The sequence below is a fragment of the Papaver somniferum genome, chromosome 3 (assembly GCF_003573695.1).
Source record: "Papaver somniferum cultivar HN1 chromosome 3, ASM357369v1, whole genome shotgun sequence".
NCBI lineage: Eukaryota > Viridiplantae > Streptophyta > Magnoliopsida > Ranunculales > Papaveraceae > Papaver > Papaver somniferum.
In genome coordinates, this window is record NC_039360.1 from 69,467,392 (window position 1) to 69,494,937 (window position 27,546).

General features: G+C 35.6%; 2 protein-coding genes across 5 annotated transcripts; both read right to left on the reverse strand.

The window, feature by feature from the left end:
* Nucleotides 1-4,942: 4,942 nt before the first annotated feature.
* Nucleotides 4,943-8,258, reverse strand: LOC113356428. Of its 2 annotated transcripts, none has more exons than XM_026599556.1 (4): nt 7,870-8,258; nt 7,256-7,601; nt 6,918-7,039; nt 4,943-5,400 (listed from the first exon to the last, which is right to left on the reverse strand). In XM_026599556.1, exons 2-4 carry the CDS (start codon nt 7,530-7,532, stop codon nt 5,239-5,241), a joined length of 561 nt encoding a protein of 186 aa, XP_026455341.1. In that variant the 5' UTR covers nt 7,533-7,601; nt 7,870-8,258; the 3' UTR covers nt 4,943-5,238. The 2 variants fall into 2 exon arrangements, with proteins under 2 accessions (XP_026455341.1, XP_026455340.1); XM_026599555.1 differs by having other exon boundaries at nt 7,256-7,583; nt 7,870-8,251.
* An 823-nt stretch (nt 8,259-9,081) lies between these two features.
* Nucleotides 9,082-16,382, reverse strand: LOC113356426 (NAD kinase 2, chloroplastic-like). 3 transcript variants are annotated; one of them, XM_026599552.1, is made up of 8 exons: nt 15,926-16,382; nt 13,047-14,864; nt 12,547-12,668; nt 12,312-12,453; nt 11,509-11,733; nt 11,203-11,277; nt 10,370-10,471; nt 9,082-9,612 (listed from the first exon to the last, which is right to left on the reverse strand). In XM_026599552.1, exons 1-8 carry the CDS (start codon nt 16,163-16,165, stop codon nt 9,409-9,411), a joined length of 2,928 nt encoding a protein of 975 aa, XP_026455337.1. In that variant the 5' UTR covers nt 16,166-16,382; the 3' UTR covers nt 9,082-9,408. The 3 variants fall into 3 exon arrangements, with proteins under 3 accessions (XP_026455337.1, XP_026455336.1, XP_026455335.1); XM_026599551.1 differs by having other exon boundaries at nt 13,047-14,855; nt 15,899-16,382; XM_026599550.1 differs by having other exon boundaries at nt 15,899-16,382.
* Nucleotides 16,383-27,546: the final 11,164 nt, after the last annotated feature.

Here is a 27,546-nt window from a genome sequence, read left to right on the forward strand (position 1 = left end):
CTATAGGGGAAAGAGTGAGTTCTTCAGATTTGGTAATGTATGTCTTGAATGGACTAGGAAGGGAATATGATAATTTTGTTATTGCTGCACAAAATAGAGAGGTTCCATTTACTTTTGCTGAAATTAAACCTAGACTTTTGAACCATGAACAATGGCTTCTTGATCAGCAACAAGATTCTAGTACCCTTTTTGATGCACAAAACCCATCTGCTTTTTACTCTAGAAATGTTAGTTCTGGTAATGGAGGAGGAAAACCGTCAAAGGGTAACTCAAAGAATGGATCATATAGCAATTTTGGGTCCAAGAATGTATAAGGTTCTACTTCAGTTCAAGCAAGTAATACTTTTGTTTATCATAATAATTCTACTGCTGCTTCTACAAGTCAAGCTACTGTTGGTAGGAGAGATTTCTCTCAAATTGAATGCCAGATTTGTGGGAGGAGGGGTTATTATGCTAGTAGGTGTCACTTCAGATATTATCCACCAACTTCTGTTTCTACTTCAACTAGTACTACACCAGCTTCAAGTTCTCAACATGCCTTTACTACAATGACTGAAGACCAAGTTTTTGGTGATCCTTCTTGTTCTGAACCTCTATAATGGCTAGCTGACTCTGGTGCAACAGCTCATATGACTGGAGATATGAATCTACTTCAAAATACTTCTAACTTTACTGGAAAGGCAAAGGTTCAAGTGGGTAATGGTAAGTCCTTGAACATTACTTCTACTGGTAATTCTATTATTAAGACACCTAATACTAATTTTAGGCTTGACACAGTATTATTAGTACATGATATGAAACATAACTTAGTTTCAGTTGCTCAGTTTACTAAGAAAAATTCTTGTTATTTCAAGTTGCATCCATCTGGATATGAGATAAGGGATTTGCACTCAGATGACTTGCTTGCTCAGGGAAGAGTAGTTGATAATTTATACCCTATTCAATATGTTCCTAATCATTCAAATGATCATTGTGCTTTTTCTTCTTCTTTGACTGCTTCTTCAAAGGTTTGGCATGATAGACTAGGTCACCCTTCTAGTCTAATCCTTAAAAAATTAAACTCTTCCAAACATATTTCTGTGTCTTCCTCTCAGTCCTCTGTTTTGTGTCATCCTTGTCAACTTGCTAAAAGTAAGAAGTTGCCTTTTCAACTTTCACCTACTCATGCTGATAAACCTCTTGCTTTGATTCATTGTGATGTCTGGGGTCCAACAGTGTCTTCTTTAAATGGTTATAAATACTACATTCTTTTTGTAGATGACTATAGTAGATGTCATTGGATTTATCCAATGGAACTAAAGTCAGATGTTGTTAAATGCTTTTCTCATTTTAAAACTTCTACTGAACTTCAATTGTCAGCAAAAATTATATCTTTTCAAGTTGATGGTGCTGCTGAACTTGTTAAAGGTCCTTTCAAACATTTGTTGGAGTCTAGTGGTATTCTTATCAGAATATCTTGTCCTAACACACCTCAGCAAAATGGTCTTGCTGAGAGAAAGCATAGGCATATTATTGAGATGGGTAATTCTTTGTTATTTAATGCTCATTGTCCAAAGGAAATGTGGTATGATGCTTATCTTACTGCAACTTATTTGATTAATAGAACTCCATCTAAAATTTTGAGTTTTAAATCTCCTTTTAAAATCTTGTTTGGTGTTGTTCCTGACTATTCTTTGTTGAGAGTTTTTGGCATTGTCTGCTATCCACATCTTGCTCATTCAAGCTGATAAACTATCTCCCAAGTCTATTAAATGTGTTTTTCTGGGATATAGTTTATTACATAAGGGCTATAAGTGTTATAATCCTATTTCCAAAAAGTCTTACATTTCAAGGAATGTTGTTTTTGATGAGAATCAGTTTTATTTTCAGTGTTCTGTTTCTGATTTATCAGTTTTATCTGGTTCTTATTCAAGTCCTGATTTACTCTCAACTCCACTTTTATCCTCTGATTCTATTGCTCCTTCAAGTACTGTTATTACTAGATCTCAAAAAGGTGTTTCAAAACCAAAACAGTTTCCTGATTTTGTCTCTCATGTTTCTGTCAAACATTCAATACCTTCTTCTTACCAATCATTATTAACTACCTTTACTGAGCCAAAAAATTTTAAGCAAGCAGTTGCAAATCCTAAATGGAGAGTATCTATGAGAGAAGAATACACAGCCTTAAGAGACAATGATACATGGGATTATGTTCCACCTGAGCCACATATGAATATTCTTGGTTCAAAGTGGGTATATAAAGTTAAGCAGAAATCAGATGGTAATATTGAAAGGCTAAAATCTAGATTAGTTGCCAAAGGGTACGATCAACAAGATGGTATAGATTATAATGAGACATTCAGCCATGTAGTTAAGTGCACTACTGTTAGAGTTGTTTTATGCATGGCACTCACATATAACTGGCAAGTTAGACAATTAGATGTCAGTAATGCCTTTTTGCATGGTTTTTTGGATGAAGATGTTTATATGGCTCAACCACAGGGGTTTATCAATCCATATTATCCTTCAAATTATGTTTGTCATTTAAAGAAGAGTTTATATGGGTTGAAACAAGCTCCTAGAGCTTGGTTTCATAGATTCATCACTTTTCTTATATCTTGTGGTTTTAAGAAGTCCATTTCAGATTATTCTATGTTTGTTTATTCTTCTGCAAAGGGCATGCTTGTTTTATTGTTATATGTGGATGATATATTGCTTACTGGGAGCTCTCCAACAATGATTGATAGTCTAATTATATGCTTAAAGAATGAGTTTGCAATGAAAGAATTAGGAGATTTAGGCTATTTTCTTGGTTTGGAAGCAGTGGGAAGTGAAGATTCTCTTATTTTAATTCAAAAGAAGTATACTTTAGAGTTATTATCTAAGTCTGGTATGCTTGATTCAAATCCATGTGAAACTCCAGTTGTTAAGGGTGCTAGATTGTCTGTCAATGATGGAGTTAAATTAGATAATCCTACAGAGTACAGGACCATAGTAGGGGCTTTACAATATTTTACAGTCACTATACCAGATATTTGTTTTGGAGTCAATTATGTTTCTCAGTTTATGCATTCCCCCATTGATATGCATTTGCAGCTTGTGAAGAGAATTTTAAGGTACAATTGGAATGGGTATTACCTTAAAGAAAGGGAGTTTGTGTCAGCTAAGGGCTTTTACAGATTCTGATTGGGCTGGTTGTCCAGACACTAGGAGATCAACCTCTGGTTATGTTGTTTTTCTTGGTCCAAATCTTGTTTCTTGGTCATCCAAGAAACAACCTACAGTTTCTAAATCCTCTGCAGAGGCTGAGTATAAGTGTTTGCCAGTTGCTTCTGCTGAATTGCAATGGTTTTCTTTTCTTTTAGCTGATTTGCATATTCAGTTGGATGGTCCTGCATTATTACTTTGTGATAATACCAGTGCTTTGTCTTTGGAAACTAATCCTGTGTTTCATGCCAGGACAAAACATATAGAGATACAGTATCATACTGTCAGAGAATTGGTGGAGGATGGGTTCTTACTACTTCAACATATTTCATCTGAAGATCAACTGGCAGATCTCTTCACAAAAGGTTTATGTTCACCAACATTTACAAGGTTGCTTCATCAGTTACTGGGTTCTTCTTCAGTTCCTTCTACTTCAGTTCAGATTACTACATTAGAAGATTAGTTCTTTTCAGTGTTTTTCTATTCTTTTCAATGATTGTATTACAGTATGTCACAACACTTTTTTGGTTCAAACTGTTCAGTTACCCCTTAACAGTTTGAGGGGGTGTATTAGATAGAGTAATATATCTCTGTCAAGTCAATCCTAGTTGACTTGACCTTCTGTATTGTGAGTGTGTGAAGAGTGTGTGTGGCTGTAATAATAATACATTGGTGTGTAATAAATAACCATATCCTTACAATTAGCTTTAGCAGTTCAGAGACACATGAATTTCTGGTCACCCTTGAATGCAAATAAAAATGAAACCTCATCATAGGAATCTGTTTTTACAAGACAACCGAATTGTACACATCAAGTTTGGACTAAACCTCTACATACCCAATCCAAAGTTAATTTTGATACATCTTGGATTGATTTTTCTTCTCATGCTGGTTATGGTCTAATCTTTCGTTTTGATACGGGAACAACTATCCAGGCTAAAGTTGGAACTTTCAATGTGTCCTCTGCAGAAGCAGAAGATCTAAATCTCTCGGAAGCTGCTGCTTGGGCAAAAAGTATAGATCTTAGCAACTTTTGGATGGACGGTGATTGCCAAAGGTTAATATTTTATGTACAAGATGAATCAAGTGACATTTTTTTTTGGAGGAACCAAACTATAATTTCAGAAGCTATGAAGATTTTTCTTTCATGTGACAACTTTTTGGGTATTCAATTTAAGCATAGAAGATGTAATGCGGTTGCTGATACATTGCCAAAATAAACACGCAAAAGAGGAATCCATAAACAACAATGGTACAGATGCGGGACTATATCAACTTTGCTCTTATTTTAGCCTGACAATTTTCAATTCCAAACGCATTTCCAATTTTTGCTAATGGAATTACTAATATGTTGATCGACACTAATACCTCAGATCACTGTAATGAGATAAGAGTAACCAACACTTTGGATATTCCTTTGTTTCCGTAATTTGTTTTAATATACTTAACTTGGAGAAAAAAAAATAATAATCTGCAAAATCAAATATTTTTCTTTTTTTTTGATGGAATGCAAAATCAAATATAAGTTCCAGCAAAATTCAAGCCAAAATAAATGATCGCCTTTATCCATGTTGAAAAAGTAAATTCAAGATTAGACAAACAGTAGATTCAGTTATTAATAAATCATATCAATCACTTATATGACATGAAAACTCATAATCCATCTTATGCAAATGCAATATGATGAGTGGCAACAATTCATAAAGTAGACAAAAACCCTAATCTCAGTTAGCATCATTGATACCGCGATATCATATTGCAAAGAAAACAAAAAAATGGGATTTCAATAGCTTAGTAACCAAACTAATAGTATCTTTATTTTGCAACTAACATAAATATTTCTAACTTGTAGAGGGTTACCTACTAAAATATAGTCTAGGTAAAAGGGGTCAAAAGTTTCCAGACAAACGGTATAGAAAAAAAAAAGGTAAGAAGTGAGGTGACAAAGTCCAAGGACCTGGATTCAATATCATATCAGGCCCCTTATCATGGAGCAATACAGTGCATTGTTTACAGATACGCTTCTTCGTTTGGTTTGAGATTAGCCATCAACTACGATTTCGTTGCTTTAGCTGCCTCAAGCTGTTGCAGCTCTGCCAATCTTACAGCCCATGCTCTGTCCCTTGCTACTGCAGCCATCTTACGCTCAACTCTTTTCTCGATCTTCTTCCTTTTAGCTTCTTGCACCTGAACTTTTCGTTTCTTTGCTTCAGACTGTCAAAAAACCAGCCACGAGTCCCACAAATCAATTATATGAGTTTATTTTTAAGAGCTTCTGCTACATAGAGAACTAAATGCAAGGATATCTAAAACGTGAAAGTAGTGATCTACTTGGACAAAATCAGAAAAACTGCACTAGTTGAATTTGAATCTAGATAAACCAGATATAAAGAATGGTTCCACAGCCACACACCAGTAAACTATTTTTGCATAAACTTTCTCAGCGCCAAGGGTCTGTCAGATACCCACTTGTCGTTTCCACAAAGTACAAATCATCCTTTCTACAAGGCAATATCTAGCCTTGTTAGCCCATATCGCAAAGGTATGGAAAAAAATGATCTCATCAGAATTTCCACAGACAATTTAGTAATGCAGAAAGTCCCACCAGACACTTCGTCCTATTTACTCTTTTCACATCAGTTGGGGCCTCAAATAGAGTACAATTGCAAGATTCATAATAAAGCATCTAGTATGTTCTTTAACTATCCACTTTCACCTGACAGTAATTTTAAGCATCCCATATTTTCACCAAGAATCAACATTGACATCCTAAATTGATGATACTGTAGATACAGATTACTGTATAAACTGGTAGAGACTATCTGAACACATGCTTAGTTCAAGACAGATATTTCAATACTTTAGATTTAGTGACGAAGTTCAGTGTCATGTGGCATTGCCACTACAAAAGTAAATGGGCAAGAAAGAGCGACTATCAACTATTAGAGTTTGAAAAAAATCGAAGGACAAACAGGTTTGTTATAAACTTTCCTATGAGTTATGTTCTTGTACAAGACCCAATTCAGATATTCATCCTTAAGGCTGCACCTCTGGTTCTACACACATGATCTCTACTCCCTTCAAATTTCAGCAGATAAGACATCGGCCACACTAAATCCTATCAAGATTAGCTTCAACTTAAAATCATAACATGGTATACCCATATTTAAGCACTCTTTAGCTAAGAAACAACACATTATTCATAAAGTTCCCCTTGTGCATACCTCTAACACCATCGAGAATTAGATAATTAAGCCCATGCAAACGTAACACAACCACCATAGAATCACTCAGAACCTCAAAGTTCTGAAATAACTAAGTAGTACCTACGCATATCTCTATCCCTGGTTTGGTTCACTACTTTCCTCAACTTGCTAGGCTTGTTCATTAATAACAGGTTTCAAAACAATTTGGTGAAATTCATGGCAGTATTCCAGTTGCCAAATACGTTGGCTCACTTGATCTTGCCAACATTTCCAACTCCCAATCAGGCACTTAGACTCATCCAAACTCACATGTGGAAACATGTTAAGGTATTATATACACCAGAATAACCAAACTATGGGGACAATCTAACTATACAAGACTTCCATATACCTAGCAGAACCATGGGCAATGTTGAGGGTAACTTACTACCAAACACATTTCCACACTTCAGATGATTATATTAAATACAGAGCAAAAGAGTGGAATTTAAGCCACTCAGTTCAGCTGAATACGAGAAACCATACCTTTATAAACGCCTTTCTCTGTCCAATTCGCTTCTTCTCGTTCCTTCTCTTAACACTACCTTCATTAGGTGTGTTTGGAAGTAGTGGTTCTCCAGGTGTGTATTGAACCCAAGCATATGGACCTGCATTCTCTCATAGTTAGTGTTCCTACTGATAACAATTAGGATACTGCATTTCTTCACATACAAACATAAATTTAACAAGAAAAACCTTATTAATAAAAGCGAATGAAGAAAACATTCTCGGATTAACTAAAACTCTAATCCCAATACGTTTTTCTAACAGGAACTTTAAATTGAATTGAAAAGGATAAATAAGTAGAGAGAACTGCCAATAACCTGGGGGTTTCAAGCCAGATCGCTTCCTTCTATTAGTAAAACCAGGTCTTCTCTTAGGCAATCGAGTATCGGTTAAGCTATGAAACTCATTTGATCTGTTAATCATCCATGATTGACAACTTTGGTTCAAAAACCAACTGAAAACGGACCTTAACTCTGGTGTTGAAGAAGTTGATGAAGCTGATGCAATCCCGAGAGGAAAACGTTCCACGCTTCGATTCAAAACTGTTCTTGCAAATGGGCGAATAATGTTTCTGAGTGCACCGAAACCCATCATTTTCTCTCTCGTGCCCAATCTCACACTTTGTATAATGGAGGAAACTACAGGCTGGGCATAGGAATGAGACTGAAAAAAAAAATTAGTGAAAAACACCCAAACTTGTTGTAAACTTCCGCTACAATACTAACTTAAAAAAATCCTAAGAATACCATAGCACTGTTTTACAAACCCTAGATTCTCCCTAATCGAATTGAACCATATTCAATCATATATATATATATATATATATATATATATATTAATCGGGGCTCTCAGCAAGCCCAGAATCCAGGGAAATCAGATTGCCAAATGAAAGAGAAATCGATAGAGAGAGAGATGTTAGGAAAGACCATACCTTTGGTGCAGAGATTGTTGAAAAGCACTTGACTTCTTACTGCAGCTAGATTCTTTTTGGAGTTGAGATTTAGGGTTTACTGAAATTCTCGTAACCAAACTGATTTGGGAAAAAGAAACAAGAGGGAGATGGGATTTAGATGTTAGGTCAAGAAATGAAGTTAACTAGATGTAGCGAAAGAATGGATTCAAACGGCGGGGGTGGGGGTGGGTTATGGAAGGTTTGCACCCCAGTACGGGAGCTTTTTCTGGTTACTGTACTCGAAATGACAGAAGGTTTGCACCCAGTACGGGAGCTTAACCGGTTGTTGGCTTGCAATTTGGTGTGTGCATTTGGAATCCTCGATAGGTCGTTGTAGTCTTGTACACTTTCCTTGCCTGACTATCTATTATAGGCAGGGTTGTAATTTAGGCTGGGCAGTAAAATAAGTGGAAATAAGTGTCATGCATTACAGCTATAAAAGACGAAGATGTAGGTTAGGACTTGGGAGAGAATTTCGTAATGCGAGTTCTAGGGGAAAGCTTGTGGAAACCAATTTCCACAAAAAGAGTTGAATTCTATGCAAAGCTCTGACGTTCCCCCCCCCCCCCCCCCCCCCCCCCCCCCCAATCCGGTTATCTGAGCACTGGAAGAAGGATGATTGCCCACATTTTTGAATAGCCATTCCTAACCTATGAAATAAAAAATAACCGGTATCACAATTGGCGTTGTTGTTAGCAATACAATTCCTTATTCCTTAGTCTATTCACGAAAGCCACCATAGTTCTCCTAAAGTAGTGAATGCTAAAACTCCAAAACTATAACCATGTGTTTCACAAACGGCTAAATACTTATTTCGCTTGCGTAAAACTGCTTTAGCAATTGCTTGACCTGGGTTGAAGGTTTGAAAGTCACTCGTGAAAGGAGAGACACCGGTAACATCTAAGCATGTGTCCTTCCCATTCTCCCAATTATAAACCAACAAGTCAGCCGGTAACAAGGTGGTATTCCCATCTGATCGAAGTCCAAGAGCCACTTCCTTTCCAACTGAAACACTACCCCTGAAGCAAATGTCTACCAAAACATCACGTATAAAATTGTGTCTGAATTTCACACCAACTTCACTGGCACAGTGTAGAGCATGGTCCCCAAAAATGTCCATATCCCTCTTGCAAATAGTACAACAACTATTTGCTGGAAAAAGAGGAATGCCAAGTCGATAACAAAGCACACTTCGAAACTATTTACTTTCAATTATTCTCTTCCTCTGAAATGGAAGCCTATAAATAGGATTTACCATGAGCTATTATAACTTCTGGTAAATGTTTTACAAATATTACAATAACTGATGGATGGGATTCACCGCACAAACAACTGGGAACAAGTAATATGTACCAACTGGTATCAAGTTATGTGGTTGAACTATGTTGGAAGGACAATGATTAGTGGGTATGAAATATCACACATTTTACTCTAATTATAGGATAAATGAACTATTTTTCTTTTCTATGTAAATCATGTACATACAACATTTGCACTAAACTTACTTGTGATATCTTTCTATAAGGCCTTTTGATCTAGCCTCTCATTCCAGTTGAGGCAGCGGATTAAGCTATGGAACCAGTCACAGGTTTGATCCGATTTGTTGACCGTTGGGAGTGGATGTTTGCTCATGCATATCCGAACCGAATCTCCTCGAGATAGCTGTTGTCGCCTTTTCCCATCAAACGAAACCCATGCATTACTTCTGGTCTCTGCAGGTATCTGCCCACATTAACAAGAAGACAAACTGATTAACCACATATTTGTTCCAGAACTTTGAAAACTCTTAACAAACTGAAGTTGAAATACATATGGACCACAAGCTTCAAGTTGAAATGCATGTGAAGTCAAAGCCATGCGAGACAGACATCTTCCTCTCTTAAAAAACAGATTAGGAACTTGATACATATAATTTACTGAAAGTAGCCTTGCTATTTCTTTTTGGTTTTTTACCATTGTGTGGTCTCATCAACTTGAAACAAAATTTCCATTAGTGGAACTGCATCTTTTGATGCTTCCTTGAGATAGAAATATCAGAAAGTTTATTATTTTGTGCTTCAATGCCCAGTTCCAGTTTCTGTGCATTGAATCATATAGTATAGGAGTGTGATACAATAGATGCATACACATATGTATTAATATATTATTTCACAACTAGACTGCAAAAATGAAAGAAAACACATCAATATATATTAATAGATTGATAAAGCATAAGTCCTAACTATGTCTCTTATATTAACTACAATATATAGAAATGTTATGGAAAAAAAAAATCCTAAAGCTAGTATTAGACACTTCATGGATGATAAGCATACTCGCATTAATAAAACCTTTACTCCAAAGTACCAAAGGATGCTAATCTGCATAGGGTTAAAAGCTTATAGAACGTGCTTATTTTTGGCGAGGAAGATCTCTACGACGAAAACATCCTCATACAAAATCAGCAGTAGATCAATATTATCTATACGAATTAATTTACCTTCAATTCTAGCTGTGCAGAGTCTGGGAGGATCACAGGTCTGAAAGAAAGAGAATGTGGGCAGATGGGTGTGAACAGCATGCATGGAACATTCGGATGAACCTGCGTTCATATCATTGACGATTAGATGGTAACGACATAGAAAAGTCAAAGTAGACATCACTAGATAAAGTTACTTAAAAAATGATCACATGTAAATAAGTTTTTGCATAATTAAAATAAAACATGAAAGCACAATGCAAATGTATAATACGAGAAGGCTTTGAGAAGTCGATATAGATCAACTTGAGAACTATCCCTTCATGAAAAATGACTGAATACGGTACAAGGTCACAATAAAGTCTATACTTCCTATTGACTGGATAAAATCAGGACATCAGAAGCATCAAGAATAGAATACCATCACATGCTAGACATAAAAAACAAAATAAGAGTGGAAAACATGTCCCCATCTTTAATGTTTCTTGCTGTGACTTTTTACCAACATTGAAATTTGGTATTCATTGTTATGCATCCGAAGTAAATAGATGACTAATCTAAGTGAAAGGCGAATCGTCTTAGATCTGCTTGCTGACCAGTGACAAACCATCCAGCAGAAATATCATAGATCATCGAAGAAAGACAAAATAGTGAAATATCAAATATCAAATGCCTGAGGAAAGAAACAATATGCCAAGTTAATGAAGGTCTGAGTGTTTCATATTAACTGAGATTTATATATGCCAAGTTTTTTTTTTCTTTGGCAATGAAGTAATGCACTTAATGAAGGTTTTAAGTGTTTCATTTCAAATACTGACAATAGGTTAAATCTGAAGCCCAAGATGTAGACATACCATGGATCCCCCTGCTGCTGTCGAATAAGCTGTACTCCCTGTAGGCGTGGCTATAATGACTCCATCACCTTGCACCTAAAATAGATTTAAACTAATTAGAATAGAGGAAGCACTAACCAGAGAATAAAAAATATTAAGAATATAATAGTCGGTGGAAAACAAGAAATAATTATTTTGACAGGAGTTACCAGCAAAAGTAACTAGTTGAAAAACGGAATAAGAAAATCAGGACATGATCCAAAAGGGAAACTAGAATTTTGCTATTGACTGGCATAATTAAGGAAGATGGTACTCTTTTTTGCTTACTTTAGTTATGAGGCGGTGATGTTCATAACATTCAATTTTAGATAGGTATGGATTAGAACCCCGATCGACGACCACCTCATTGAGGACATCAAATACTTTCCCAGGCATTGCTTTTCCGTTTCGGAATATTTCACAATGGAGACGCATCCTAAGAGTTATGTAAACTCCATCCAAAGTGTTGTTCCCATAGATGACTTGTCTCAAGTCCTGCCTGAAATCTTCAAACTGCAGTAGAAAAGGAAAAATTATTCAAAGAAAAAAATAAAGTAAACATATACTACATAATCGAATCGCATTCTTGAAGCTTTCTTACGTGTGATTTCCCTAAAATGACATACATTTAAAGTTTATTTATGCTAATCATGAAGAGATAAAAAGGTATCTAGATACCCTTGTTGGAAAAGTTGATCATTTGTACATGTGTACTAGGCTATTACACAATTCGTGTGATATGTATAGGTCTGTAAAACTTTATAGTAGCTAATATCAAGGTTGTGTTGTGGTCGATGTATTAGAAACACATTGCTCCTAGAATCTCCACGCTTGGAACTTGTTAATCATAATCATATAACGAAAATACATATAAAAATTGATTAAATGTCCAACCAATAATTTACCTCTTATTTATATAGTTTATATTATTTGTTTTTTCTTTTTGTAAAAAGCCAAATGCACAAAATGTAGTTTAAAAAATTTAAAATTTGAATACTAAAAGTGCAGCACACATGCAAACATCTGGTAGTGAGAAAAGGGATTTTTGAAAAAAAAAGTGATTCCTAAAAAGATGGAGTTGAGAAGCATACAGTATGCGAAGTGAGAAACCCAAGAGATCCGAGATTAAATGAGACCACCGGGGGAACAGCACCTCTGAATAAATTTGATGCATGGAGTATGACCCCATCTCCGCCTAAACAAGCTACAAAGTCTACTCTTTCGTGAAGGTCACTGCAAAATAATTAAGGCAAGAAAAGTGGTCATCAATACGGGCATGACATTTAGATATAATTTACTTGTGTCCCAGATCCATAAGTTCAATACCTGGTATCTTGACTGTAAAAGGTCTGAATAAAACCAAATCCTGGGATTCTTGCAAATACGTCGTGCACATCAGGTTCTACAAGAACATTCATTTTCTCTTGGTAGTACAAAAAAGAGGCAACCTACAAAATAGAGAGAGAAGACTCAGTTAACTAGCCCAAGCAGCACAAGTATCCCCATTTTTCCCATTAATACAGTGTCATTAACGCGGACAATTTAAGGTGTTAATGGAAAGCTCACTGCACAGATTATCTGTGATGAACTACTCCTTTCTGGAACTTGAGACCCCACCACAATTTGATTCAGACTCAGAACCAATATGGAAGGCCATAAGCCACTCACTCGTTTTTAGCACTAGAAGTCACAAGTGTTGTGAATCTTACCCAAGATGATCACAAAATAAGGATCATCCTCAATCGAAAGATTGAAGCATCATTCTCCTAATAGACTGTAAAATAAAAAAGCAAGTAACTGAACCTAAGAATAAAATAAATAGGTACCTCTTTAGCTTCTTCAAGCAGCTCATTTCCCAGCTTTTTAAGCAATAATACAGTTTTGGGTGGGGATTTCCACATTAGCATCTGCTGTTGAGTGCTAGGGTGAGTAAACGCCAAAGAGGACTCTGTTACCTTTTCCCTAGCACATGAGTGTCCATCTGTCCGGACTAGGAACATCTCTGCTTTCTTTCTTGACTGCACTCTAACCACACCAGTTGCAGAAGCACACATATCCCCCTCAAATATCTCCATGTTACTGTCATTTGGAGCTATTAAATCTTTTTCAATGCCTTTTCGATCTTCACTGATAGTTGTAGGCTTTCCGTTCTTTTCCAAGCCAAGATTTTCGACCAAGGAATGCTGAGTTTTGGCATTGATGTCTTTCTTCTCTGTTAAATCATAACCTTTTGCATCCACGCCAATAGAAACATAATTATCACTGCCAGCAACAAACTTTCCGTTGATGGGAACATTTTGAGGCTTCAAGCATAACTCCTGCTCAGTTACACCATTTGGACCTCCTGTGTCCAGCAATCCTGATACTGGATCAACCAGAGGTACTATGTCACTATTTGCAACTGCAGCCCAACCTGTCTTTCTTGAGACCAGTGCTTCCTCAAATTTTTTCCTACGATAATTAAAAAATTCTGGAGGTGAGATGTTTCTATTTCTGAAAAAACTGGACATTTCTCTTTTAGAGAAAATATCACCACTAGGGAACTGAGCATTGAGTGGGTCTACATCGGCGCTGAAATTCGCAAGAGATCCCACCTCCACTGCACCGTTCTCACTTTCTAATAGCGAAGGAGATTGATCTTTCCCTTTCCCTTTCCCTCTTTCATCTTCATCAAGATCTTTTGTACGCCTGGTAGTCCGCTTGGAATCTATAAGATGTGAAGGTGAACGAGCCATATGCTGTCTCCATCTAGAGACCATAGCAGAAGTTCTCCAAACACCTTCCTGGCTGTGCAGATAAAGTGGCTTCATATCAGGATCCGCCACCAAAGAAGCAAACCTCTCGACTTGATCCATTGAAGGTGCAGTTCCAACTTCAACAGGAAGTTTTACCACTTCAATTCTCCCACTTGAAACAGCATCTTCAAGCGCTGCTTGATAGATATCATCTTGGACAACCTCTGCTCTGAGATCAACAACCACTTTAAAACCTCTATCCACTAACCACTTTAAACCTTCGTCTATGACCTGGCCACCTCTCCAGAAAGCAACTTCACAACCTTTAGTTAAAAGTTGGCCTTCTTTCGAAGGGTGCAGGGGTACAGGTGCCCAATTTGCAAACAACGTTTGACAAGGGCAATCATGAGCACGGGGAAATCCAGCATCATAGCAGACATTTTTCAACATTTGCAATTTTCTCCAGATATTCTTGCTTCGATTGTCAGAGGAACGTAAATAGTTCTTAAGCACAGCATGTAAACTTTTAGAACACATTTTCATCTCTGCCCTAAAAATGGCAAGTGGTGGTACCTTGCCCTCTGATATGTTAATATCTGTCACAAATTGAGAGGAACCAGATGATCGCCCAGATAGAACATCTGCCCTTCCTTTATTCAGTAGAGCAACCATGCGTCCCAGCACCGCCACTACTTTCTCTTCTTGTAAGGGAAAATCTTCCTCAGACTCGGAGGAGGAATCATATGTAACAGAACACTCTCCGGTTTCCGGGTTGCATAACGTTTCCATTAGAGCAATATGAAGCTGTTCTGCAGCTCTAAAAATTCTACAATACGCCTCCACCTCTGCTATATCCCCAGGAACTGGACCAACCCAAGACAGCTGTGAAAAATCTTGAGACTGGAACGTCTTCAATTCATTTGTCACCAAAAAAAACCCTATATCAGTTCCATTTCTGTGGAATCATAATAATACGATTGTAGGAATAATAATAGTACATTAATACTCAGAGTAGTCTTAATAATCCTCACAGAAGTAGTAATAATAATAATATATGAAAGAAACAATAGGGTGGAGAAATGATACTAGTTAACTAATTGTTTCAACTTACAGTTGACTGAAGCAGGCTAGCCGGTTATGTCTAACAACAAAATTTGAGAAAGACAGGAAACGGAGTCCACGTCTTTAATTCCTCATTCTCAATATATGCATGTTTAGAATTACTTTCTGTATTTCATTAACTAACCTCTTCTCTTATATAACCACAATACTATGCTCTCCGTTCTAAGTCAAAATAAACCCCTGGCTGAAATACCAAATAAAGGGTAAAAGGATAATCTTAGTCCTACTCGGAGACCGATAAATAATCCACAACCACAACTCTCGGCACTACCACCTTCCAAAAAGTATTGTGTCTTTTTAATGCAAAAACAAAGATATACCCAAAAACCAAATAGGAGAGTACCGTTCTACAAAGAAGTTACAAAGAAAGTAAGCCCACAGAAGGGAGATTATTACTCATATTTATAACTTATGGATAAGAACTTAGTCCAGAGGATCATACATAATCTCATTCTCACAAGCAACTAGCATTTAAGCATATTCATGACAGCAGAAAAAGATGATTCGGTTTATGTATGCCAACTCTAATTGCATTGGTATATGTATGCCAACTCTAATTGCATTGGTATCACTACTGTTGTTAACTTGTTACACTTATTTCATCATTCTAGTGCATTTGGTGACCTAGTGATTGATTGCTCCTAACCGAATAAAACATGCAATGCAAACAGTTAAGGCTAGGACATAAAAAATTTGGTTCCATTCTTGATTATGATGTAACTTAATACTACTGAGTTTTAACAACTGATTAATTAATCCCAGACCTAATTTAGAGTTCTCAATTCATTTCAAACTGAAAAATAAAACTTCAATTAGATTACCTCAGGAGTGTCCAAATCGATCTTTACTGGGGAAGATGCTGAGAAGAAGAAACTGGTTAGTTCACCACTAGCTCTGACTCCAAACCTAGAATTTCCAGATGATGAATTTTGCCCTCTTTTATGAAATCCAAATTCGAAGAATCTGCTGTTTTTGTGAGGATGAGAAGGGAAAGTACGAAAAAGGTGATGATGAGACGCCGATGACGATGATGATGATGGTGATGATGGGTTGGAAGTACAACCCCATCTCACATCCATCATCATCATCTCTGATTCTCTCAATCGATTTCCTTGTTGATTAACCTTTAATTTATGTGAGCAGAGAATGGGATTTGGATGGTATACCTGAAATGCGAAATCGGATAATTTGTTTTTGTTGTTTAGTTTAATTTTTCTGTCGAAGTGTTAAAAGAGTGTGGATGAAATGGAATTTTATCAAATATCATCGATCCAATCATCCAACCCAACTGTTTCATTCAAAAACAAACAAAAACTTCGAGATATAGTAGCATTTTGAGAATGGGACTTCTTTTGTTCCGCACCACATGATAGAAGAGCTGCCCACCACGTAGGCCGGTTAGAGCGACCCCTACGGCGAACATAGGCTAAGCCAAAATTCTAGGGTTCTAGGGGAGGATGAAAGCAACCACAATTTTTTTTCTTCTCATATCCTAGATCGGTGGTCCCCAGACTACATCCAAACTCCTTAAATTAAAATGGATTTTGACAATTACAGGGTTCGGACTTAGTGGAAGGGAGCATGCCAACCACCAGACCACTTGGTGATCTGAAAGCAACCACTATGAGACTAGGTAATTTCAAGGCCGAGACTAGGTTTCTGTGTGAACAGTGTAGGTGGTTTTCACCAAGTCTAAATTTGACTTTGACTTGGCGGAAACTCGGGTTTCGGTCCGGATGATTTTGTGTGGAAAACATGCGCCTTTTTTTATTTATTTCTTTCATTTATTTTTATCTTTTCTCCTAAATAAGTGGACAACTTTTTTATGAATCTCAAGTTATCTTAGTTCTATTTTGAACGCTAAACAACCCTCAATCTTGAATATCTATAAATAGAGACATTCATTCAACTGGGAAAATCAATCCCTGACACTTCTATGTCTTAGTTGATTGCTAAAGTCGTTCTCTATTGACCTATGTTTCCTCTGAGAAACATAATTAGGTCTATGAATGAAAGACTTCACTCAAGGATTCGTGAAGCCAGTTTCGACTATCTTTACCTTGATAGTTAGTGTATCATGAACTTGTTATTTCTGTTATCGAGGTTTTAGTAATCTCTTTCAGGAGCGAGATACATAGATATTGCAAAGTTATCTTCGTCTCAGACTTTGTGTTTCCTCAAGATAGGTATCTGAAAACTATTCTTAATTGATTAGTTAATGATTGTTCTTGAGAGGTGGTTAAGGATACAGGCTTCTCATCTAGCTAAGTGTTAGTGTTTCAGATTTGTGAGGTTTGCTAGCTTTGTCTATTGCAAACAGATTCCCAAGCCTTGATCTTTTATCTAAAAGGAAAATGAAATAGGCTTATCTGTTAGAGACAGATTGGTATCAAAAGTATTCACTTAGGCTGAAGCAAATCTTAGGCTGTAAATGACGTCAACTAAGGAAATCAATTGTGTAGAGCCTTGCAGGTTCAAGAGACGTAAGGAGCATGACTGCAGCTGAATTGCTTGGAGGATGAATTCAGTCTCAAATACATTCCAGTCGAAGTCTGATTGTAGGCTAGTGTCTGTAGCGGCTTAATATAGTTTGATGTTCAAATCTGGACGAGGTCCTTTTTTTTTTGCAGTTGTGGTTTCCTTGTTAACAAAACTTCTGGTGTCTTATGTTTTTCCTTTTCCGCTTTATATTGTTTATCTTTATAATAGGATTACACAAGTAGTGCATATTTAATTCTAGTAGATGCATTCATATTAATTGTAATCCATTATGAGACTCGTTCTAGTAGAATTCGTATCTTGAAAGATAAATAACAAGTTTCACACTTGGCAGACTTCCGATTTGGATACGAGTAGATTGATCTTGGATATTGATTTTTTTAGATCGTCCAAGTACCCTTCTGTTGATGGTGGTTTTTAGTTTAGGGCTAAAACTGTAAAAATCTATATTTATGTACCTTCGTTCTGTAAAGAAGTAGAACTATTTAAAGCTGATGGGTGCCTGCACCTCTCTGCTTACATATGTACTGAGTAATTCAGTGTCTTTATATACGGAATTTATTATAATAATATTGGTGCATGTTGCAAAAATCCCAAGTACTTTGTAAATTTTATTGAGCTCCTATTTGCATTATTCACTAATGCAGAGCCTGCTGAGTATCTATCTTATGTTATCTTCCTAGCTGAACTCTTAATATTGACATGACATGAAGATTAATGTCCACTCTTAGCTGAGTAGCATGAACTTCCCGAAGTGTTAGCATTAAGATATGCATTGAGGTACCTAATCAGAAGCGCGCAAGCTGTGCCAGTGAGACCAGAGCTGCGTTACTCGCAAGAGTAGAAATTAGTAATTTTGCATCAATGTGCAAAATTCACCAAAATTGATTAATGTTGTGTCAATTCACAAAATTCAATTTTAACCTAAGTTTTGTCGATTTACAAAAGTTAGATTTTTTCCCTAAAACGGAGCAAGCACGATAACTTGATCCCTATTGGTCAAGACTAAACCTAGGAAAGCTAGAAAATTGGCTTATCATAGAGCCAGTAGGAGTAAAATCCTAACATAGGTGAAAATAAATAAATAAAAGGGGATAGGGCACGACCGCACCACTTGGCCGACCGGTTTTCCCTAGATCACGCCACCCCCCCCCCCCCCATGGCCGACCGGCCTTACTCTGCGTTAACCCCTGTGTGCTCGTCTTCCCTATCGACCAATCATATCGCTTCTACGTTACAAGCTCCGCTTTAAATTGAAGATGGAAGTAGGCTGGTCGACGCGTTTAATTTCTTAAGGAAATAGATCTTGGCCGCCCAAGTCAGTCGCTATTCATGACCACTTCTCACATGTCATAGTGGTGGTCCCATTCAACAACTACCATATGAGACTTAATCCTCTATCATTAGTTGTTGTGTAACTTGCTTCATATCATATAGATTTTACTATGCAAGTAGTATGACAATGCAAGTCACGATTAGGTATTATTTTCTACCAAAATACTCGAGACATCAAATATATCACAAAACTGGGGGATGTTCATCAGGGTATTAATCTGACGGTTTATAGCAATGCGGCGTGCAACACGCCCATTATATGAAAGTGTCAGGAAAGGCGGACAGTTGACTAAAGTAGTGGATGTAAAACCGACTAGTCATCCCTTCATAATAGGGACATGATTCTCACTATTTTTACATGATATCCACCTCTTCACTACTCAACTACTTCCACTTCTTATGAGATCAGGCTTTTCGACTATTACTTGATATAAATAGATTTTCAATCTATTCAATCAAAAAAAAAACGATTTTCCAGAGAACACGGATAACTTAAAGCTTCCATTTTTTACAAGCAAGTTCCATTTTCTGAGATCTTACGGAGCATGTCCATCTGATCTCAACACCTTCTCTGCTTCCCTCCCTAAGATTAACCCTTCTCCTTCATTTTGTGACCGAAGCAAGACTGGAACGTCCATTTCTTGGTTTAGGCCAGAATTGTACAGATTGATCTCTCGAATCTAAAGTACTCTTGTGCAGTACATTTTTTTGGGGTCTACAATCGTTTCTCATCAACCTACCCACTTTTACTTTTTTTCCCTAGAATTAGTTTTTAACCTACTACACCTTTTTAACAATCAGGTTCATTGGATTTTGAGTCTTAACTTTCTGATTGAGAGGAAATATAGATATAAACTCTATATGCATAATATTATCAAGGATCGTTAAAATGGTCTACTTGCAATTTTATTAGGTTTTATCCATACAGGTTGTCGAACGGAAAAGTGGGTGGTGTACTTGGTATCCTCTCCATTTAAAATACCCACACGAGTGAACCACACACACACGGTCTAGGAAAATTTTTGGTAGAAATTAGTATTTAGGTGGGTAAGTTGCTGCTACTAACAATTTATTGGGGAAAAGCTACATTACTAATTTGTTTAGGGGGGCAAACTCAAAAACCCCTAGGAAAGAACTGTATTACTAGAATGTTCCAACTATGGGAACAAGTTTACTTGGGATCAAAGTAAAAAGCTATGCTAAGCAGTATTAAGATTACTTAAGATCAAAGTAATTCGTAAACATGAAGACTAATTCATGAATTTAATTAGGAATGCAAAATTGTTGCATGAACTTGAACCAACCTAACCTTATTCATCATTATAAATAAAGGACTCTCTGCAACTAAGATTCTCAATACCTGCGTACTATTCATCTTGTTGCAGCAAGAATCGTACTCCTAAACCTAGGTTTCCTCGAGAAACATAACTAGGTTAGGACTTGACGTGGAATTCTTGAAGTATGGTCATACTATCTTTTACTTGATAGATTTTTGTTATCTAAAATATTATCTTGATCATCGTAGTTCTAGTTTATTCCAAGGTTCGTCTCTTCTGCTATGCGGCCATTCAAGAACCATAACTTAAGGAATAAGATTCATAAAGACTTCAAGGATGTGTTCGTCCCACACCTTGTTAGTTCCACAAGATTATGATCTAACTTTGACTTATATAGATCTTGTGAGATATAATCAATTAGGTTTTGTTGCGTGTAAACCATAATTGTTGAGAATTTTAGCGATATGACTCACATGAGAATTAATTTTTCCCTATTATTTATGATTGTAGAGATTAAAGTCTCAATTTTCTTCGTTGCCAGTTACGGATCGAGAGAGATAAAACGTTGACTAAGGCCATTTTATAGAATCCCTACAATTTATTTACAAAGTGTAATCGTAAGAAAGATCTTAACCTATGAGAACATATGAGATATTTGTCGTTTTGATAGCAAATAACAAATCTCACAAATTCTTTGAATATGAAAAACGCATCTATAGGAATCAGTCGTGTCTACCCAACAATAAATAAAAGTTGAAATGGTTTATTGTTTATCTTAAAGTTTAAATTAGTGTATTTTAGGTTCTACTTCTTCAGATAGAAGTGGTGCATGTGAAATTCCACTGTTCAGCTGGAATGATTTCTCAATCTACGATAATTCATTCACCAAACTTTTCATTACTAATGCTAATCAATAAAATAATGAACATATTCAAAATGCCTTGCCTTCCAAGAGAATAGGTTAGGTCAGGCTAGGACGTAGGTCTTGTGGATCCATGGGATCTATACTAATAGCTTGGGGGTTGGGCTTGGTGTTTATAGGTTTAGCAGTTGTGATGATTGCATAAGGTGTTTGGGCATATATTAGGTACTAGTGTTTCCATATTATCGACTTGATTTTATTTAGGTTTATTATATTTTTGTTTTTTTCATACTTTTTATACTTACCATATTGTTTTGACTAATATATATTGATTAGTCGTAAATGGAATCAGTTAAATTAATACCAAAAATTACGTAATTAAGTTATTTTGATTCAGTTTTTTGTTATAGTGTGGTTAATCTTTTACGCTTTTGTTGTGTGACTTGTATATCGAATATTGCTTCAATACATCAAGCATAAACGGTTTATTCGAAAATTTTCTTGTACTAGCCTTTAATTGGAATCTTGCTATAATGAACAACAACGTTGGATGTATCAAGTAAGATATAAAATACTGAACGGAAATAACTTAAGAAACAATTTGATGAGCGCAGAATTACAGGTTCAACAAATTTTCCTTCAAAAAGAGAAAAATAACTCAACCAGAAACAATTTTACTTTTGTTATGTTAAAAGAGAAAAATTCAAGTTCTTGTAAGCATTTTACAAGTTCGTTTTGCTTCAAAATGGATTTTTTTTTTGCACAACTTAACACTAATATCTTTCACTCATATGTGATACATGTGATTTTTTATATGATTTTATTTGACAATTTTCGATTTTGGTGTATACATAAATATAAAACAAAATCCTTTTTTAAATTTTTTTATATACTTAGATACAATTTTGTGTTTCCTATGCATATGCATGAATATGCCCAAATATACATATGAAAAATTTTCTTTTGGTCTATTCAAGGTAGACCTACATATAAGAATATTTTTTTGTGGTCCCTAGGATATTCTTATAAGGAGGTTTTATTGTATAAGTAAATGATTTTTTCTTGTTACTTCATATTATTATATTATTCTTTTCCTTCTTAATTGCTTTAAGGTTTTATAGAAAATTCTGTAACAAACACAGGTGAAGCTTCTCAAAATGGATAATCAAGTTCACAAGCTTATGAGAACCTTAAGATTGGTAGAAATATGAGGTAAAAGTATGAGGTTTATAAATTGTGAGAAGAAAAAACGTATTGGTCAAAGTTTTGAGTTGTACATTTCTTCGTCGTTCTTACAAAAAAAATTCACTCCCAACTTGTATTTAAATACGGATAACTTCTCTGTTATCATAAATATGTTTGTTATTTTTGAACTTGTAATTTGAAATGGGATTCATTTAAGACCTTGATGATTGAGAATATGTGAATGGATATATGAACATTGCAGAGAAGTTATTAAAGAAGTTTTTGGTGAATGATTTATCATAAATTGTAATATGCAGCTAATTATGGAAATAAAGTTGTTGAAGCATTGAAGGGTTTCTTAGTCATTAGCTTAATTAGTTTTTGATCAATGGGAAAAGATTGCACTGATATCAAGGTTGATTATGGAGACTTTAGGGAGAACCAAGTTTATGCAATTGATTATAGTTTCCAACAAAAGAGAAGGCAGGGATAGGCAAAACCTTAATTTTTGTCTTAACTGAAGTTTCAGGTTGTTGAACTTGTAAATGAACTCGAGTTTAATTGTATCCTCCGTTTAGTTTCATTTTTGTCTTTGATTGTTGTTGTAGGTTTTGAGAAACCAACATTTTTGGATTTCTGTATAATTATTTTTTTGGAGGAGATGGATCAGATGGTGCACATCTGAAACTAGATTTTCTATGGACATAAATGGTATTGCTTCGTCTCTCTTCAGAAGTGGTAAGGGTGTCAAGCAAGGTAATCCAATTTCTCCATTTCTGTTTATTATAGTGGTTGAAATTCTTTCTTTAATGCCCAAAAAAGTTGCATCTTTAAACTTAATTGCTAGTTTTAAGCCTGCTCATGATTCTCCTGCAATAAATCATGTGCAATTTGCAGATAATATAATTGTATTTCTAGATGATGACATTGAGAAAATTAAGAATTTAAAGTATGTTTTACTTGCCTTTGAGCTCATTTCTGGCTTGAAAGTAAATTACAATAAAACTGTTGTGGTGGCTATTGGAGATGCTATAAATGTTGCTGATTGTGCTTCAAATTTTGGATGTCAATTGGCTACTTTTCCTACAAAGTGTTTAGATAATCCATTGGGAAGTAGATTGAAAGTTGTTGGTGTTTGGGAGGTTATCTTACAAAAGTTTCAGAAAAAGCTAAGTTCTTGGCAGAGAAGATATTTATCAAAAGGTGGCAGAATAATATTGATTTAGAGTGTGCTATCAAGCTTACCAATATACTACCTTTCTCTATTTCAGCTACATGCATCTGTAGAACAACAATTGGAGAAGATAAAAAAGACACTTTTTTGTGGGGTTCTTCTAGTAACAAACACAAAAAGAGTTAAGTAGGATGGAATCATGTGAATCTTCCTAAAGAGGGAGGTGGTATTGGAATTAAAAAGTTGAGATTGATGAACAAGACGCTTCACTCAAAGTGGATATGAAGATATGTAACAGAGAAAAAAGCTCTTTGGAGGAGGATTGTTAACCAGCAATTAGGTGGTAATCCTCAAGCATTCTATTTTAATTCGATTAACAAAGCTATTGGAGAAATTATATGGGCTAGAATTTTGAAAAGCAGCAATCATGTTGAGAATAACTCCGAATTATTGGTAAACAACGACATTAGATTCTTGTTCTTGAAACAAAAGTGGATGAATGGGTATTCGTTAAAGTCTTTATTCCCTGCTCTGTATAATATTAGTAAATCTAAAAGTGCTACTATTCAAGAGTACATGCAAATATATTCGGAATTTATATATCTTTAATTCTGCAGTATTTAAAGCATATCTTTGAATTATATACTAGTAAAGTATAGTTTGTATGCTATCTTATATTCAGTTGTCATCCATGAGAGATTTTGGTATATTGCGTAGTTGGAAAACATTTGGAATTTAATGAAAACCGAAAATTGGTATTTATTGCATATCTTTGCATATTTTCGGATTTGGAAATTCCTTGGTGCATAAACTACATTGGTTATTATAAATAGTGAAGTTTGTTCTCCTTGCAAACTTGTCCCGTAACACAAAGATTTCATCTTGTAGCTAGTGTGACGAAAGGTCACTAGTAATATTATCGTAATACTCTCTCATAGCAAGGTAATCTAATTAGGTGAAATCTTTAGTAAACCCGTTGGTAATAAATGAGAGATGTGAGAGATGTTTATTTTCTCTGGAATGACCTTTCTCAAAATTATATGGCCATGGGTTTATGCAATCCTTGTGCGACATTAATTTAGTATACCAAAGGTATTAATAAGAAAGATACTACCTAGCTTGGTCTAAACTCTAAGCTTGTGGTAGTATTTGTAACTCCATTTAAGTTGTTTTATTTTGTATAAATATATCCCCATAAGTGCCTTGAAAACACAATTTAACCGATGACATAACCATATCTTACGAAATAAATGAGGATCTAAGATTTACACAAACGTTGACCAAGATGTTCGATGGAATGTGGATCGTGCTGCTGGTCATGGTGGCGGTTATGGAAACAAGAAGAATGGAAGATAATCATGGTGGTGAAGGTGGTTCGAGAGAGTAAAATGTTTTTATTTGGTCAGAGGTGATGAAAGAGGCAAAAAAAAAAGATGGGAAGAATCGAAGCGAGTATTAGGGTGAGAAATCAACCCCCACACACCACACACTTATATGGCACGCGTTTAAAAAAGTGTGGGAAGCTATACTCATGGTTAGCACATGTGTAACTCCAATATATTGCGACTGGCAACTATTTCAAATTGTTGGAGCTTCAGGGGGAAACCTCCTCTTAGAGTCATCCAGATTAGGCAGGATTTTATAACCAGTCAGTACTGTTGCAAATTTTAGTAACTGAAATTCGCAACGAAGACAAAGTTGTTGGGAATTTTTGTTACTAATCAAGCAAAATGGTATAGTGTCTAGTACTAGTGTATGAATCTAAAAACTGTTTTTATGTAGTGAAATGGTTTATAAAGATTCAAGGAGATCCTTAGAGAAGTCCTTTCGTGGAGAGTTACACCATTTCATGCAGAGTCACGTCCCTTAGGATAAGACACTTCATATTGAAAAGTTTTAAGTGAGTGGAAACATCCATTCACATAAATTATTTCAATTTGAATTTCAAATAACTAAATCATATTTCTATTCAAAAATTCCAACAATCCCCCGTATTAAATATAAACTCATGCAAGTTTAATGCGGACACTAGAAAGTGTTTGTACGCGGAACATCACTATATCGGGATATATAGCTTGTGGATTTGAATCTTCCATAGTGAATACCTACCGGATTTACTAGTTGTTCGGTGAACATGATGTCTTGAACTGCCCAACGTTATTATGTAAATAGATGAAGTAGATATCACACGTCTTACTACCTTACATGATTGGTTCTCATTTGTGTTCATTTCGGTCATGAACGTTCACCGTATTCTATGAGTGCTCTAGAGTAACATAGACTAATAGTCATCATATATGCGATCCCACTTCTCACTCATATAGGTGATCTCCTATTTCAAAGTATCATGCCATACTTTTCTTAGTTAAACTAAGTTTTATGAATCATTAAGAGAAATTCTCTGAAATGAAGAGAGTACCCAAGTACACCACAATATGGACATGGAGACAATACGAAAACAAGGTATACACTTGATAATAGTAACAAAATGAAACCTATATACTATAGGATCACAATAAAGTGTGTTGAAATTAACGCACAAGTGCTATTTACTTTATTATAGTAAGACAATTATAATGCGGAAGTAAAGTAAATGGCACAACAAGATTATTTTAACAAGGAAACCGCAAATGCAGAAAAACCTCGGGACCTAGTCCAGTTATAAATATTCTTTGAATTAAGCCGCTATACAAAGAACAAACCCAACTTCGTATAGTTGAGACAAAAAATCCTGATTGATTGTGAGAGAAAGAGATATAAACTCTTAATATAATTCTTGATTGAGATTCATTAAGTTGAACTCTCGGAATTATATTTGAGTTTAATCCATACATGTTACCTAAGAAAAAGTCGGTGGTGTATTTTGGTACCCCGCATTTTCAATTGGTATCAGAGCAGGCAAACACGCGGAAGACCTAATAAGTTTGTGTTTGAAACTCTCAAGGAATCTGTATTCACGTACTAACATATCTTCAAGTGATTTTGATTATGCCAAGTTTTTGGGAATCATCACAAAGGATAACTCCTTGGTTGATTCTTCTGAATCCATAGATGATAAGCTTATGTTGTCAGGTCCTGATGATACAACTCCCAAACACATAAATGATTCCATTTCAAAATCCGAGTTGGAGCTTACCAAAAGTTTAAAAAAGGCGCTCAAATTATTGATTTTCAAGTTTCTAGAATCATAAATCTTAAAAAAGCAAAGGCTCGGTATACTGATAAACTTCAACTGTCTTTAGATAAAGAGCGTGATCTCTTTGACATGATCAATTCTTTCACTGATGATATCAAAAGACTCATTCACGAAACTAACATGTACAAAGAAAAGGTTAGTAGTCTTGAAAATACTGTCAAGGAAGATGTGATACGAGATAAATATCTAATTGAGGCTCACTCATCAGAGATGAATGAACTCCTTTTTGAAAAAGAAAAAGTCGATTCTGATCTCCTCTTAGTAACTTGAATACTTTAAAAAGAATAAAACTGCTCTTATAAGTGAAACTGAGAATAAAACTGAGATTTGTATTGGTGCTTTTATCTTGGTTGGTTGATTTTTGAATCCATGCATTGGTTGGTGGTGACGGTGGAGCTTCCTCCATTGAGTACTGAGTTGTGGGTGATAGAAACTGAGATTTAAGCATAGAACATTAGGTGAATTATGAAAACTCTATAAATCCAATGGATCGATCTTGGTGGTGTTTCTGGCAATGGAAGAACTAACAATACTTGAAAGAGTAACGACCCGATTTAACAATTACTCTTCATTGAATTAGGACTTTAGAAGAACACAACCCCACACAAGTGAGGGAGTTTTCTTAAAGGGAAGATTGGCTTTTTTCTGCTCTATTGATTCTGCGAGACTAAAGTTTGCTTTTAGTGATATGTTTAGTCACACAACTTTGCCCGACATGCTCTGAGCAGCATCTTATATCACCATTATCTTTGACTGAATTCTGAGTTAGCTTTGGAAATTTATGGAACCATACATATCCACCACAACATGTCTTGCTATACATATATCAGTTTTCAGGAAATTTGTAGTTTCGTGTAATAATCCATGAGATGTTGGTCTTAATTAACTTCAATGTTATATCAGTTTCTCTCCCATCATGACCAAATCGAAAAAAGCTGCTA